The 11,987-nt window shown below is 41.9% G+C and overlaps 1 protein-coding gene across 2 annotated transcripts; it reads left to right on the forward strand.

The window, feature by feature from the left end:
- The first annotated feature begins 122 nt into the window (after positions 1 to 122).
- LOC136432452 (26S proteasome regulatory subunit 4) lies at positions 123 to 8,971 on the forward strand. Of its 2 annotated transcripts, none has more exons than XM_066423755.1 (11): positions 123 to 196; positions 1,040 to 1,096; positions 1,309 to 1,405; positions 1,976 to 2,100; positions 3,025 to 3,210; positions 4,797 to 4,925; positions 5,248 to 5,344; positions 5,672 to 5,958; positions 7,746 to 7,800; positions 8,007 to 8,161; positions 8,715 to 8,971. In XM_066423755.1, exons 1-11 carry the CDS (start codon positions 194 to 196, stop codon positions 8,847 to 8,849), a joined length of 1,326 nt encoding a protein of 441 aa, XP_066279852.1. In that variant the 5' UTR covers positions 123 to 193; the 3' UTR covers positions 8,850 to 8,971. The 2 variants fall into 2 exon arrangements, with proteins under 2 accessions (XP_066279852.1, XP_066279851.1); XM_066423754.1 differs by lacking the exon at positions 4,797 to 4,925 and adding an exon at positions 4,627 to 4,755 and having other exon boundaries at positions 124 to 196.
- Positions 8,972 to 11,987: the final 3,016 nt, after the last annotated feature.

Here is an 11,987-nt window from a genome sequence, read left to right on the forward strand (position 1 = left end):
TCTGATCGGAATGAATGAATCAATGAAGGAACTTACCAGACGTTTTGTACTGCATTTATTCATCAATGCGTTGGACCACCAGTATCATCACTACTCACGAACGGCCTCTAGCGGCTCAAACCAAAAGTGCAACCATTTCAACAGACTGGCGAACTGCATTCTGGGATAGTTATTAGATCCCGAAGAGGCAAAGATGGTAGGTTATGATTCTGTCACATTTTAAAGCTACCGTAGTATAAGCTTTTTTGAGTATTCTCATACGGTTATGTGGACTATGAGAAAGAGAATATGACTCTCTATTGGTGATAGTCAAAAGTAGGGCTTTACGTTGTTCGAAATTACGACACGTTTGAAAACAGCAACGTCTCACAGTACAGTGCTGACTCACTTCGCCCCCCTCCCCACTTCCATGCGTTGTGTTCGATCGCAGGAATATTTTGAGTTGAAAAAAACAATGATGTTGAAGCTTTTGTTTAAATTCCATACGTTTTGGTGTCTTTTCATTGCCATAGGTTTGTTAAAGACCACAGCATTGTTATCATTTTCAGCTAAAACTGGTGCTGTAAGAGTCATGCCAGATCAAAACAGTTGAACAAAGGACGTTGAAAGATTTTAAGTTGTAAATTTACTTTCTTCAAAGTGAAATTTGACTTAATAAATTATAGAGGCACTGGAGTCAGTGTACTGTTGTTGTTCCTTTGTCCGTATAACCTTGTTGTTCAATGTCTGTTATATCGGTCTTTATACTTATAATATCACTAGAGGCGGTCCTTTGGTGCTGGGTTTCCCTTGGTTCAGTTACGAGTCAATTGTCTCTTTAAGTATTCAACTCTTGGTGACTTGCGCTTGCGCGTTGCTACAAGTGGTTCTAGGAGAGCGCATCGAGTCTGTGCGTACTCTCGATGTTCCGGGAGAAGGCTATGTTATGTACATCTGCTTGTTGATTTCCTCAGAAAGCAAGGTCTTCTCTCATCCCGGCTAGAGTGATGATATCTGTGTCTCTGCTTCCCTTAAAATATTTCTACTCTTCCTCGAACAGGGTCAAAACCAGTCAGGAGGTGCTGGTGGTCAAGGAGGGGAAAAGAAAGACGACAAGGTGAGGATGTGATGATTGTACTTCTGTCTGTGTGTTCATTGTTATATTAGTTAGACAACACTTTTCCTGATGATATTACACATGAGTGAAAGGAATTTGTTTAACCTTTAGTACACTGAAGTAGCCATTTGGCTCCAGTTCTCTATTGGTTAACATGGTTAGGCAGCAGGGAGATTGTTTCATTCTCATACTTTCTTCTATTTTTTGCCCAGGACAAGAAGAAGCGTTATGAGCCGCCCGTCCCCACCAGGGTGGGGAAGCGCAGGAAGAAGGGCAAGGGGCCCGACTCTGCCAACAAACTTCCCGCAGGTACGTATACTTGTACTCTGTTCAGATTGAAACTTTTAGAACCATATGTCTTCTAATAAAGGACGCACCCCCGATTTGGGACTCTTGGCCAACTCCTTTATGCAAGCTGAAATAGTCGGCAGGAAAACCTGAATAAAGTGTTTTCACCATTTTTGTGATTTGGAATCTTCAACTTTTTTTTATCAGGCTCAGGCTTTCGTCATTTTCATGTCTGTAAATGATGTTTATACTAGTAGTAAGTATTTTGAATACCTAGCTGTATTAATTGAAGTTCTACCAATCAGCTTTTGAATAAAAGTCAGTGTGTATTACACCATGAGAAAAGGAGCATGCAATTCAGCCAAAAGGCTACGAAATGCTTTTGACATGTTGTGCAATGAATCATTAAAAAGAAATAAACCAATCAACTACTAGGGATGCATACCTTAACACTGAAACGATGCTTGGTGCTTTCTAAACCAAGGTAGTGCATTGCACTTCCCAGATTTTGCAGTGAGAATGCCCCTTCTTCCATACGGAAATGTCATAGCATTTAGTTTTTTATTCATCAAGTAACTGTGCCCCCTCCAGTGACCCCCCACACGCGCTGTCGCCTGAAGCTGCTGAAGCTGGAGCGCATCAAGGACTACATGCTGATGGAGGAGGAGTTCATCAGGAACCAGGAGAGGCTCAAGCCTCAGGACGAGAGAGTGGAGGTAAGAGGGAGGGGGCTATCTCTAACATTATGGCACATTATGGCAACAGCTGGTCTCATTGTTGTTTGGTGTGCAAGAAAACATCCTCCACTGCAACCCTTCATGCTGGTTGTGTTACTTTAAACGAGGAACAACTTTTCTACTGTCATTTGTCCAAGCATAACAATTTAGTCTCTGTTGAATTATGATACCGGCTTCTGGAGTGGAATCAGGGCTCTAGCCAGCCTGAAATTTAATTCCGTAAGCCCAAAATTTTAGTATAAACCTAGCATGTCGAGCGCGGCGCGTGGCGTCGCGCCATAGGCGCGACAATTCTAGGACCCCCGGAAGAAATTTTGAAATCTAGACCCTCTGAAACGCTATCTCCATTTTGAGGGGCAAGTTTTGCTGGTAGACAAAGCTTTGATAATGCCATCTCTTTTGGTGAAAAATAACTTGGGCCTTCGTTGTATACAATCGGCAAATAAATGAAATTTAGCACCACAAAACTTTATTATTTATTTGACAAATATACACGTGAATATTTCAAGTCGGTAAAAATAAAACATTTTCAACACGGATCCCGTATGCGCCCTGTAATAAACATAGTAGGAAATGAGACACCCTACTTAAAACAGAATGCCCTAAAGACGTTCAATGTTTTCCTTCCATGTTTTCCATGGTCCATTTCTCAGGTAACTTCCACTTGATTTGATCAAAATTCGTCGATTCAAGCCTTTGACCAGCCCCATCGTCAAACCAACTATCAATTTCAGATAAAACCTCGCGGATTCGTGCTTCAGATAACATCTCGTGAACTGCGAGACTTGTATGTCATTGGTCGAAACTACGGCAAAACTGGCGCTGGCTAGAGCCCTGAGTGGAATGCTCCTCTAAGAATAGATTCAAGTCAACAACCCTAACCATCTTTCTTGCCCATATCAGGAGGAGCGTTCTAAGGTCGACGACCTGCGCGGCAGCCCCATGTCTGTGGGCTCGCTGGAGGAGATCATAGACGACAACCACGCCATCGTGTCCACGTCCGTGGGGTCGGAGCACTACGTCAGCATCCTGTCCTTCGTGGACAAGGATCAGCTGGAGCCGGGCTGCTCCGTACTCATGAACCACAAGGTAAGTTACTAAAACTGACACTGCTGCCGTGCTTATCTATGATGGCTACTAAACAATGTAAACATATCTTCATTGTCATATTGTATGGCTGGTATTGATATATGTCAAAAGGTAGTTTTGCAGGCTATGCAGATACAGATACAGTCCCTATGCAAATTCTGGCTTATAACATAAAACTAGTAGTTGAAAACAACAATTAGCTAATGTAACACTACATGTAACTAGAGGTGTGGATCTAAACCCGAGTTTAGGTGTAGGTTCGGACTCGAGTCCAGAGGTTTAGGTTCAGGTCCGGACTTGAAAGTCCGGACCTGAACAATAATTTTGGAATATTTTTTCGTGTTACATGTAAAATTGCATATTGGCAGATATTTTACATGTAATTTGAAAACTATATATACGTAATTATATACAGTCAGTAATTAACACAAAAGTTCAGTTATAAACACAAAAACAGCAATGTTTTAATATTTTTCTAGTGCAAATTTCACAATTTAAGGAAGGTTTAAGATGGTTTAAAACAAAAAAGAGTGTATGAGTGAGAGAATTTTTTTTCAAGTCCGGACTTGTTTCCAGACGTTTAGGTTTTTTTGGACTTGAACCTAAACGTTTTACAAGTCCGGAACCGGTCCAGCTGGACCGATCCGCACCACTACATGTAACAGTTGTGAATAACATGTTGCTGTGCCCATTTGATGGACTGTTCAACAGTGTATGTTGCAATGGTGTCAAGCACTGGTGGCAGTATATATTTGTGTACTGTTCTTGCATATGAAATTACTGGTGACATGTATGTCATATTTCTTATTTCCTTTGTTGTTTAACAAGGTAATTATGATGGCTATGAGCTGATAGATTTGGTACTATACACAGTTGAATTGTGTAAGTGGGGAAGGTTGTGTAAGTGGGCCGGTCTTGGGTGTGCCGCATAGATTTGATTAAGCGTATATTAGGTTTGATTGGCATAACCAAAGCATCCTTAGTGCAGTGTTGTGCTACCAACACTAATCTCTTCAATGTCTACCAGATAGGGTAAAAGACCCGTAATATGAATAATGCTAACATGTACCTTTATGAGCCAGTTCACGGGTTGAAATGTGCATGCACAAGGTCAAAAATGAAGGCCCCTAACACTTAGTAACAGTTCTCATATCGAACTTGTTTGATACCATGTTCAGACGTTTTGTTTATGTCTCATGGGCCTTCAACATTGACATATTATCCATAGTGCATCACACCGTGCATGCGCACTTTGAACCGTGAACAGACTTATTCCCAGCTAATTGTGGGCATGATGCAGGCCTGACCAATAGTTTTACTCACAGCTCCCCACTACCAGGGCTGTATAACTCTTACAACCCCTGCTATTGGCTCCCTGCATGAGCTGCGGGTAAAGCGCATGTTGTGTTACTGCAGGTGCATGCTATAGTGGGCGTGCTGGGCGATGACACAGACCCCATGGTGACAGTCATGAAGCTTGAAAAAGCCCCCAAGGAATCGTACGCAGACATAGGAGGCTTGGATCCGCAGATTCAGGAGATCAAGGTTTGTTTGTTTGTGTTTGTTTGTTTGTTTGCTGTGGCCAGGTGCAAGCCATAGTGGGGGTGTTGGGTGACGACACGGACCCCATGGTGTCCGTTATGAAGCTGGAGTCAGCGCCGTCTGAGACGTACGCCGACATTGGGGGTCTGGACCACCAGATCATGGAAATCAAGGTAGTCCTGGAGTCGCTGCCTGATATGTCATGGCTAATGGTTCATGTGCACGAAGTATTTTGAGCCCTGGTCATTGCATTTTAGTAGTTAGGAGCTGGCTCATAATTGATGAGTTTTCTACACAAAAAATAGTGCTAGATTTGATGTAGTGCAATGAATGCTGATAAAAATGAAGATGTAACCAAAAGTATAAAATCAAATCTGGCTTCCACCAAGTACTGCATCGTATTTGCCACCACCTTTTGAACCAATATGGTACCAGCCTATTGTATTGGAAAAAAAAGTGTTATATGGAAATTGTTTTCTTTGCTGCCACCACTAGGAGTCCGTAGAGCTGCCCCTGACTCACCCAGAGTACTATGAAGAGATGGGCATCAAACCTCCCAAGGGAGTCATCCTGTATGGCGCTCCTGGAACAGGTAATCTTCCCAAATCAGCTTCCAAATATATTTTTATGTTACCTATAAATAATAGATAATAGATAACACATAGAGCCTCAGGTGTGAATGGGTACCTGACTTCGGTTGGGGAAGGTGATATTGAGGTCACCTGATGGCACCCAATGGCAGCCGCCCAGACCCTTGCAACAGTTCCACAAAATGCAAGTGTGGAGCAAATATGTATCTGTTGCCAATGTGTATTATGTAATTGTAAACCCTGCACCAATTAAGCATTAGCAAGGCTGCCATTGCATGGGTAATTTCTGACCAATAAAAACCATTATTATTATTATATTTCATTTCCAGGTAAAACTCTCCTGGCCAAGGCAGTGGCCAACCAGACGTCGGCCACCTTCCTGAGAGTCGTTGGGTCGGAGTTGATCCAAAAATACCTCGGGGACGGACCCAAGCTGGTGCGCGAGCTGTTCAGAGTGGCGGAGGAACACGCCCCGTCCATCGTCTTCATCGACGAGATCGACGCGGTGGGGACGAAGCGATACGAGTCTAACTCCGGCGGAGAGCGCGAGATCCAGAGGACCATGCTGGAGCTGTTGAACCAGCTGGATGGGTTTGACTCACGAGGAGACGTGAAGGTTAGACACGGCCATTATGAAGATATAGAATACAACATGGTGTATTCCATATCGCCCAAGGTACCAGCCCCACCACCCTCCGACGATGTGACCCGCGGGAGGGCCGGGACCGAGGGTGATGCGGAATGCACTGTGTTGTATTTTATTTATGTCATACCCACTCGAAAAACACACATTTCAATAAGTTGTGTCCTCAAACAAAAAATTGCAGCAACATTGATTCCAACGTCCAAATCCGGTATTCGAATTTTTGACTGGGGCGCAGCTGGCACACTCGAAATGCATTCTGAATATTCTATGGAAGCCTGTGTGATAAACGTTATCGCCCGGTCTGGAACACCCGTATTGAACGTTTTTGCAGCCCAGATATGTCATAAAAGGCATTTCAGGGTTGGACAAATTTTAAAGAATTCACTGGCCCTAGTATAAGTTAAGTACATTTTACGTAAAAAATCTACTGGCCGAAAACAACTTTTTACTGGCCCAGAATTTAAATGACAATCATATTTTAGGGGCTATAAATTATATTTAAAGGCAAGGCCTCAGCTCCAGTTAGAGTTGCGTCAGGCGTACCACAGGGAACTGTTCTGGGACCGTTACTCTTCCTCCTGTACATAAATGACTTACCAGACCAGCTTGATTCAAATGTTAGGTTATTTGCCGATGACTGCCTGTTATATATAGAGTTGTCCACACAGAGTGATTCACAGCTTTTGCAAGAAGATTTGAACACACTCGAAGAATGGCAAAGCAGATGGCTAATGCAGTTTAATCCGGAAAAATGTTACATCATGCATATAACAAACAAACGAAACCCAATTGTAACCACCTACCAGTTCTGTGGACAGGCTCTAGCAACAGCAAAGAGCCACCCGTACCTAGGCGTTACATTAACAACGGGGCTAAAGTGGAACACCCATATCAACAAAGTAACAACTAAGGCTAAACAGACATTGGGAGTGATCAAACGTAATTTGTGGGCATGCCCAGCAAAGGTAAAATCACTTGCATACACGTCTCTAGTAAGACCAAACCTTGAATATGCTGCAACAGTTTGGGATCCATACACAAAGAAGGATATAGATAAACTCGAGAGGGTGCAGAACCAAGCTGCCAGATTCTGCACGAACAACTATGAAAGGGGCGCCAGCGTAACAAAAATGAAAACAGACCTGCAATGGATGTCACTTGAGGACAGGAGAACAATGTCCAGACTTTGCATGATGTACAAGATGACTAATAAACTTGTGGACGTACCGACTGATAAGTATCTAATGCCAGCTCAGAAGAGGACCAGAAATAGTCATGCTTTTAAGTACCAGAGTTATCAGCCAAGGATTGACGTGTTCAAAAATTCGTATTTCCCGAGAACCATAGTAGAATGGAACTCGTTGTCATCAAGTACTGTAGGAGCTTCCTCACTAAGTAGCTTTAAAGAACGGTTGCAGTCAGATATGCAAAGACTAGGTGTAACAGACCGTTCGGTGTAATATGACCAGCTACTGCCGCGCCGCGTGCCTGCGAAGCTGGTGTGTTACGCCTAATGGCGGTTATACCGGCTATATAGATACAGATACAGATACAGATATTTCTATGCAATTTACTCGCAGCAAGGGACCTGTAAAAAAACACACTTTAAAGTTCATAATATATACCTGAACTTATGGACTTAGGGCTGAAGATATCTCAATAAGAGTATTGACTGGAAAAAAAGGTACAAGCTTTAAATAAGTTGAGAGACATACTTGCTGTACACGTTAAATGAACTCTCCCCTTTTTTTTTCCAGGTAATTATGGCCACCAACCGAATAGAAACTCTGGACCCTGCATTGATCAGACCTGGTAAGTCATGTATATTTGATACTGTGGACATTTTTTCTCTTAGCCAATAAAGACTTGGTTTTACTTATCACTATCAGATAGGCTTTACCGAGTGTTTAACATAAAGCAAAATGATGCTGTCTATTTAAATGATTTCTTTAGCACCTTGATGAAACAATGCAGTTTGTTTGCTCCTCAATGCCATGGACCTGCATTTGTCCCAATAGGTCGCATTGACCGTAAGATCGAGTTCCCACTACCAGACGAGAAGACGAAAAGAAGAATCTTCCAGATCCACACGAGTCGCATGACCCTGGCAGAAGACGTGAACCTCGAGGACTTCATCATGGCTAAAGACGACCTTTCAGGGGCTGATATCAAGGTCGGGAATCTCAGATCTTATTTTCTAGTTTACGTCTTAAGTTTCTTGAAGCTTGATCAACCATTGTTTTATCTATTCTGTTTGAGAATTGAATAACAGGTCCAATAAGCTGGCTCAAGGTTTCAAATACACATGCATAAGGTCAAAGGTGAAGGCCCCTAACTTTGTCTAGACCATGCCTTATACCATGTCTAGAGATAATGTCTTTAATTTGTTTATTTCTCAAGGGCCTTCAGCATTCACATATTACTGTAAATGCAGAAACGTTTGTGGGGATTTAATTTCACGGTATGGAGAAAATGGAGTGGTGGTTTTGAGTTCGTGTTTGAAACAATAGTAGCACTACAGTCACACAATGGAACGGCTTTTCGCTGCAGTTTTAAGATTGCGGTTAAGAGTTCACTGCGAAATCTGTGAACATAAAGCCACCGCAAACATTTCTGCATTTACAGTACCCACAATACATAACAATACGCATGCTCATTTCAAACTGTGAAGGAGCTTATATTTGAAACTTACATGTGATCTGAACATTTACATATGTATGTTGTAGGCCATCTGTACTGAGGCAGGACTGATGGCTCTACGAGAACGCAGAATGAAGGTCACCAACGAGGACTTCAAGAAATCCAAGGAGAACGTGCTGTACAGGAAGAACGAGGGGACACCGGAGGGGCTGTACTTGTAGAAAGGAGAGGGGAGCTACAACATGTACGGACATGTTGTGTATCTACAGTAGACTATAGCTAAGTTGCTTCATGCAACCTCAAAAACCAGATGTTTATCTTCATTATCATTTAATAACAGATACAGTGATGATTCGTGTTGGTGCGTGTACGTATAGGGCTGGGATGTAAAGCTCAAAACACAACCTAAAATCAGCACCCTGCATGCCCATATTGAAAAGCTGAAAATGATAATGTTTAGAAAGTATGAAGATGTGTAATACATGTACCTTTTTTGAACTACCAGTAATATCTGAGGCTTGGACATTTATGAAGACTTTATTCCGATGATAATAAACCATTTACATTGTAAAAACTAAAGATGTTTGTTGTACTTGTAGTTTCTGTGTACATGTTTGTGTGAGGTCTGAAATGATTAGTTTGTCTGTTGGATGAACTGTCAGGGTGTGTTAAGTTGATCTGTAACACATCTTTGTGTTCTACAGTGTAATTGTCATCAACTGAAAAAAATCACTGATGTCCTGAGTAGAATAGTTTTTACTGCTACAAGTTCACATGGGTGGCACTGTGGCCTAGTGGTTAGTGTTGTGGGCTCATTACCATGAGTTTGAATCCCTGATGGGTCCGGATGTTCTGCCCTTGGTACTAGAAACTGCACTTAACACCAATTTCCTCACTCTGAAAATGATTACCTAGCTTTGGTTAGGGAACTCTTTCGGATAGGATATACAATGGAGGTCCCACATTCGAGGGAACCAACCAAACTAGTCGATAAGAGTAGGGGTCCTTCCTGGTGTGAATGGATCAAAATAAACCTGTCCGGACATGCAGCTTGTACTCTTAGTACAAACCTGGTGTGTTATGCCATCACATTCGATATGGGTGTTCCAGACCGGGTGATAACACGGGTTTCTACTTTTATCACATGGGCTTCCATAGAATATTCAGAATGCATTTCGAGTGCGCCGCTTTGAAAAATTCGAAACCATAATTATATAAACCCGAATTCGAGGTCCCGGCTCTCCCGCGGGTTGGATCCTAATCCAGCCTATCCCACCTGCTGTCAGGCTGGTATCAGGTGATACAGGTACGGAATACACCGTGTGGTACTCCCAGTATATTTACCGGGTATGGAATACAAACAAACGAAACAAGATTGGCAACATAAAAAGATGTTGCCATGGCGACGGTGGTCTCTGTTAACGTTTTCGTTTTAAGCCCACATGCAAATAAGGACCTGGCATAAATCATACCAGTCGATCACCTTCTCTAGCAAAATAACAAGTTGTCCAATGTATGAAAATCTTGTTTTCATTAAAAAAAGATATTGTACCATTTCCTTATGAATTATGTAAATGAGGCCCTCTATGCAAGATTTGTGTCTAACAGTGGCCACATTTACTTACTTCCAAATGGTGCAAACATGAAATCCCCAAACTGTAGTTTCAAAAAAAGCCGCTAGGGGGTCCAAATCTACAGGAAATATTTTCCTAACAAAGAGCTATCCGCCACTTAAAAATCATGACTATAGCATGTTCAGAAGACGAGATTTGGAAAGTGAAAGTTCTCCTGCAGTACCTTAGAAAGTCGCTAGGGGGCCCAAAATCCAATCATTACAAAGTCTCCCACAGACCTATCCACCTACAAAATATGAAGACAATTCATCCAGGCATTCTTGAGTTATCGTCCCATGGACTTTCACATTCCTGTACAATTCCTAGAATTCTTGCAATCTGCACACAATATAGTAAAAATTTGGCTCGCCCCTGAGGCGCCGCCAAAAATGAGAACACAGTTAACGATCACAGTTTTCAGCCATGTCACCTTTATTAAATATTGACATGTATTTTTTGCAACATGATTTGTTTCCACAGTAATGATCACAGCTTCAGTGCTGAGGCCCAAGCCCACAGCTGTTACAAAGTCACTGATTATATTGCAGCGTTTATCCATAATTTACAGCAAAGTAGCAATTAATGCAAGCACCAGAGCAAGTACACAAAATACAGGGTTTCCAACAAAAAATACCTTTCCATAAAAAAAACAGCCACAGAACACGTTTCTCACCAGACAGCAAAAACATATGATTTCCCCATATGCATGATCCCAAGACATTAAATTAGAAATCTGATTTGCCTTTTGACTTGCAAAATGTACATGTAAAAGTAGCTCCTTTGCAAGGGCAAATCTTCTAAGGACAATTTTCTTTCAAGTTCACTATAGCAGCTTTCTTTCAAATTTTTTTTCATTTGACAATTTAAAAAAACATCAACACACCACTGAGCACAGCAGTATCCCACTCCAAAACACCAACCCAACTTTGTGCTTGATTAAGGCGAAATTTGGAAAATAAATATCATTTATGATACTGTTGGCACATGTTATAAAAGTACAGATGTGAAACTAACTTGTCATGGGTAAATGTAATACATGAAAATCACATGTGCACCAGTATCATCAATTATGATACTTATTTCGGTGGTATCAACTTGCACTGCTTCCATTGGATGGATCTTATTTTACACACTCAAAATGAAAGCACCCTGCATTACAAATACCAAGTTGGCCAACTGAATTTTGCTTATATCAAGTAACCGAACTTGGGCAAGTAGAAATCATGAGATATGATGGCAAAAGGTAATCTCCACCATTCAAGCTGTCTGTACAGTTGTTAAGTTCAACAAGCACGCAATGCCTCACACATCCAACAGAGGGAGCACATTACCCAATACTAGACAGCAATGCATTCTCTGCAAAATTCAAACTACCTTGTAATAAGCAGAAGCCAATGATATGCGGGTATCTTACTAGACTGCACCAAATAATGAATTTTTTGAAAATTAAAAAAAAATTGGTGAAATTACGGCAAATCACTTTTTGATGAATCTTACCGTAATTCTTCTAATAAAGGACGCACCCCAAATAAAGTGCGCACCCCCGATTTGGGCTTCACCGCAACCCCAATCACGCCAGCTGAGATACTTCACAGAAAAACCTTAATAAAGTGCGCACCCCCGATCTGCCGCCGATCGCTCGGCCCGTGTCTCCAAGATGTGACCACGCCCCGGTATTAGGCACGCTATGAAGTCCTGGTGTCTTTCTTAATCGTTCCATTTTCAAGGAATTTTCGGGAAAACATT

This window comes from Branchiostoma lanceolatum, chromosome 4 (assembly GCF_035083965.1).
Source record: "Branchiostoma lanceolatum isolate klBraLanc5 chromosome 4, klBraLanc5.hap2, whole genome shotgun sequence".
Classification (NCBI taxonomy): Eukaryota; Metazoa; Chordata; class Leptocardii; order Amphioxiformes; family Branchiostomatidae; genus Branchiostoma; species Branchiostoma lanceolatum.